Source organism: Cucumis melo, chromosome 1, assembly GCF_025177605.1.
Source record: "Cucumis melo cultivar AY chromosome 1, USDA_Cmelo_AY_1.0, whole genome shotgun sequence".
Classification (NCBI taxonomy): Eukaryota; Viridiplantae; Streptophyta; class Magnoliopsida; order Cucurbitales; family Cucurbitaceae; genus Cucumis; species Cucumis melo.
In genome coordinates, this window is record NC_066857.1 from 10,210,342 (window position 1) to 10,214,549 (window position 4,208).

Consider the following 4,208-nt stretch of genomic DNA (forward strand, 5'->3'; position numbering starts at 1 on the left):
GAGATTGGGCACAAGCGATTGTAGGAAAAAGGATAGACAAAAATTGGTTGATAACGATCATGTGAAAAATGGTGGTCAAAGGTTCATAGGTGACACTTGTCTGATGCGTTGGCCAGCTACAGTTGGTGAAGATGCTTCCCGAAGGTTGATTGGCAAGGATAGCCGAAGGTATGGTGATCAAAGTGTCATACAAATTAGGGATATTAACCATTAAACACTTTACAATTCATTTTTCAAAAAGTTAGTTCTTTTAAGTGTTCGTCGTAAACCACGTTATTTTATAAATTCATGATCATGTTTTCAAAATTCATTTTAGGTGGTTCTCAAACACATGAATTATTTTCAAAACAACTTATTTTTAAATTTATTTCAATTAAAAATACAATCCAAATACAACCTGAATTGATAAATGAAACTTATTAAGTAGCCAAACATAAGTCTTACATCAACTATATATCATTGAAAATTAACATCCATAAAAGAAATCCTTACGTATTCTGGATTAATTTATAACTCATCTATGATTTGGAGAAAGTTAGAATTTAATTTAGTCACAATAATTTAAAAAGTTTGAATTTAGTCTTTATATTCCTTAAAATTAATTGATAAATCCTCATAAATAGTCTCTACCGTAAAGATTATTTATGAAGGTTTTGTGAAATTATAAATACGAAACAACTCTAACTTTCTCCGAATCACTCCGAATCATATTAATGATCAGATCTGCAATTTTAACCTACGTATTTAACGAACAAACCCATATATGTTTGGAGAGAGAATATGTGAAGCTCTTCTATACATTATTATTTTCTTTGCCTCCTGTTTGCAGATTATAAGTAACACTCCTTGCAACATGCAGAACTCCAGGTTGTGCTGACAAAGTCCCAAAGCAATATTTAATCACATAGATTCTAAGTTGTTAAAATAAAAAAGGTCAATGTTAAGAGTGATAGATACCCGAAATCTTCTTCACTTGATTTGGAGTCAAGTTAGCAGCAAAGCCATTCATAGAATTCTTGAAACTATACACAAGAGCTTTCCTAGCAGCTTCATTACTGCAACAAAGCAACCAAACTAAACAAAAATTCATCCTAAATTATCCATGATCATTTCAAACAAGGAGTGTATTTACAAAAGAAAAATTATTCAATTATCGGGTCGTCTCAATGTGACAGTTCTAACAACTAACCACGAAGAGCGACAATTTTAATTTATTTGAAAAGAGCGTATTGTATTGTTTAGATATATAGAATCGATAAACTATAAAAGGATGTTATGGTGACCTTATTGAATAATTTTTCGTCTAGACACATTTGCTTATTGTGATGGTCGATCTCTTTAAATAATTTCTCATGTAAAATGTACCTGCCGAGAACAGAAGCTAAAATTTGGATGTAAAATGCCTCGGGTTTCTCATTGCTAGGCCTTTTAGCGGTGTAAACGATATGCAATGACGATGGTACAGCAAACTTGGACATAGATTTTTCGGATATCATCCCCCAGGCAAGAAGTGAATTCAGAGAAACTGTGAACAACAAAACAAGATACAAGGGAGAAGAAGAAAAGTTCATCTTTGTATTTGTCATTCTATCAACTTCAATGATATAGAAAGAGAGAGTATTTGGACAAAAGTTAAAGAAGTACTACTCTTGTTTTTTTTTTCTCGAAAGAATGAGAAGATAAATTATATAGAATGGTTTTCAGTTACTTGGTTTTTTTAGGACAAAGAGGATTTTCTGGATTCCTGATTTCTCGAGTCATTTTTAGTAATTTCATGAGTTGTTTGTTTGCTCAATTTAGGTTGGTTTTGTGAGTTATCTAAAATTAGACATTAGATTGAAAATGACTGCTTCTACAAAAGAAAATAAATAAATAAATAAAAGTGTTTCATACTTTTCACTATTTTTGGGATTATTTCGACTATTAAGTATATAGTTGCAACAATAGAAAAAAGAGAGGCTGGGGTGAAGAGATTTGAACCCGAGACTTCTTGTCCACAAGTACATACAGGTGCCAATTGAGCTGAGTTCATGTTGGCCATACTTTTTTTTTGTAAGTTATATAGCAAAAAAAAAAAAAAAAAAAGAAAAAAAAAGAAGAAGAAGCTAAATAACATGCAACCCTACACTAAGTAGAAGTTTTACCTTTGTAGTTCTTAAATAATCGTCTACTCCTCGATCACAAACATGGACTACGACTAGTAGTTACCTATTATCCTCCTAACCCATAATTGGGAACGAGAGAGAGAGAGAGAGAGAGAGAGAGAGAGAGAGAGAGAGAGAGAGAGAGAGAGAGAGAGAGAGAGAGAGAGAGAGAGAGAGAGAGAGAGAGAGAGAGAGAGAGAGAGAGGAATTTAGACAGAAAATGATGGAATTTGGAAGGGGAAAAATATTTCTACAAAAAATTCAAAAAGTCTTTGAAACAAAAATTTCAAAAATATTTTATAAAGAAATTACATGCAAAATGCATGTGATTACTTCACAATGGCTCAACAACTCACGAACCGCTTACTCTTAGTGGGTTTGGTGTCATCACCATGAGCCTCTATCTAGCCCACTAAGAGTTAGTGGGATTATCCAACAAAATGTTGGATTTTCCCACTAACTTTAGTCAAAGGGTAAAATGGTCATTTGACCATTGAAGTGAAAGATTTGGACTCAGTGCTCAGTGTAGTTTTGTGTGTTATGTTCCTTATTATATGCGATAAGACAAGATCATCACATGTTGTATGCTCTTTATGTCTCACGACTCGTGTAGTTACTAAGTTCTTATTGAGTACAAGTTTTCCTATTGCTTGTCCAAGTATAAGCGAAACAATAAGGTTTCTTGGGTAATCCAAGGTCGAACACGGGAAATTGATATTAAAGCATAGTTCTAAGGTTCACTCATTATTCAAGTGGTGTAAAAGAATTATCTATACAGTATGATGAAGTGTAAGTATAAACTATATCTACTTATCTACATCAGATAATCTATAAAAGAGGATAAACATGGAGACGAGATGGAATTGCGAACTAACTTGCATAATAGAAAATGGAAGAATTCTCTACATTACTCAGCGTTTAGACCATGGGAGAGCCTTAATGCGATATGTCTCAAATAACTATAACTATATCTACTTATCTACACCTATCGCCATATTTACTCGCCTTTCAGGATTCAAATGATTAAACTTGGTTATACGCGAGATATATTTAGAATGTTTTACTTATAAAACTTATAAAATTTCTCTCTTAAGGGTGACAACCGCTCAGCGCCTAAAACTCATACTTATTCTTCATTTAGGATAAAAATGATGGAAGTTATCTCGCCAAGGTGGAGTTTGTCTCCAAACTTCTCCTTGCGCGCTTTAGACATGTCCTTGCTACTTGCACTCTCAGGTAGTTTGTGATAAGCATTGGCCAAGGAGAAGTTTGGAGTAGATCCCAACGTGATTTAATTAATTACGATTAGATCCTGTATTAAGATGAACCCAAAGTCAACACAACTAAGTTTTTGGTGCCATTGGTACTGGGTTTGCATGCAAGGATCAAACAAGTCTCAAGTTTTTAGCACCGTTGTTAGGGGAGTTTCTTTTCAAAATTAGGTAAAATGTCTTTACTTTTATTTCAAGCAAACATTCAATTTGTGTTGAAACATGCGTATGCTGGAAGAACATGTGTACGAGTCTATGATCAAAATGCGTAGCTTAAAGTACAAATTTGTAATATCTAGAGAATGCATCTTGCATAAGTCACCACACCTAATTAACTACATTTTCAAGTATTTTTTTCATGCAGGTTGATAAAGTAAAACGAGGATTGCACATGTTAACTCAGCAAGAAGAATAAGACTGACAACTCACGAGTCGCAAGGGGAAATGCCAGCACAACATTACGCGAGAGGATTTGCTAAGTGACAAGGATAGTAGTTGGGAATGACGTGACAAGAAATGACTACTTGTTTCACTAACACTTGTAAGCAAGGATAATTGGCAACGTAGACAACGACGAACGTGCAACATGAGCATTTAATTTCACGCCTAAAGTATTCCTATAAAAGAAGTCCAACTCCACCTTGAATCGAGAGAGGAGACCATCCCTTAAAGAGGCTAGTGAAGGACGAGTTTTAAGAGTCCTTCACTATTTGTAGTAGTGTTGTTCCTCCATCCTTTCTCCAGTCAATGTTCAAGTGAGAGCTTAGAGAGAAGTTTTCCCACCATTCTCCTT

At 34.2% G+C, this 4,208-nt stretch overlaps 1 protein-coding gene across 1 annotated transcript; it reads right to left on the reverse strand.

Moving 5' to 3' along the window:
- Positions 1-440: 440 nt before the first annotated feature.
- On the reverse strand, positions 441-1,677 carry LOC103500439 (subtilisin-like protease SBT3.4). Its single transcript, XM_008463741.2, has 3 exons — positions 1,366-1,677; positions 958-1,055; positions 441-873 (listed from the first exon to the last, which is right to left on the reverse strand). The coding sequence occupies exons 1-3, from the start codon at positions 1,584-1,586 to the stop codon at positions 794-796; spliced, it is 399 nt and encodes a 132-aa protein (XP_008461963.1). The 5' UTR covers positions 1,587-1,677; the 3' UTR covers positions 441-793.
- Between the last annotated feature and the right edge of the window lie 2,531 nt (positions 1,678-4,208).

Coding starts and splice junctions, on each gene's coding strand:
- LOC103500439 (XM_008463741.2), bottom strand. CDS start 1,586: ATGACAAATACAAAGATGAACTTTTCTTCTTCTCCCTTGTATCTTGTT. Junction 1,056..1,365: donor TTAGCTTCTGTTCTCGGCAG/GTACATTTTACA, acceptor GCTTTGTTGCAG/TAATGAAGCTGCTAGGAAAG. Junction 874..957: donor TCAAGTGAAGAAGATTTCGG/GTATCTATCACT, acceptor GGACTTTGTCAG/CACAACCTGGAGTTCTGCAT.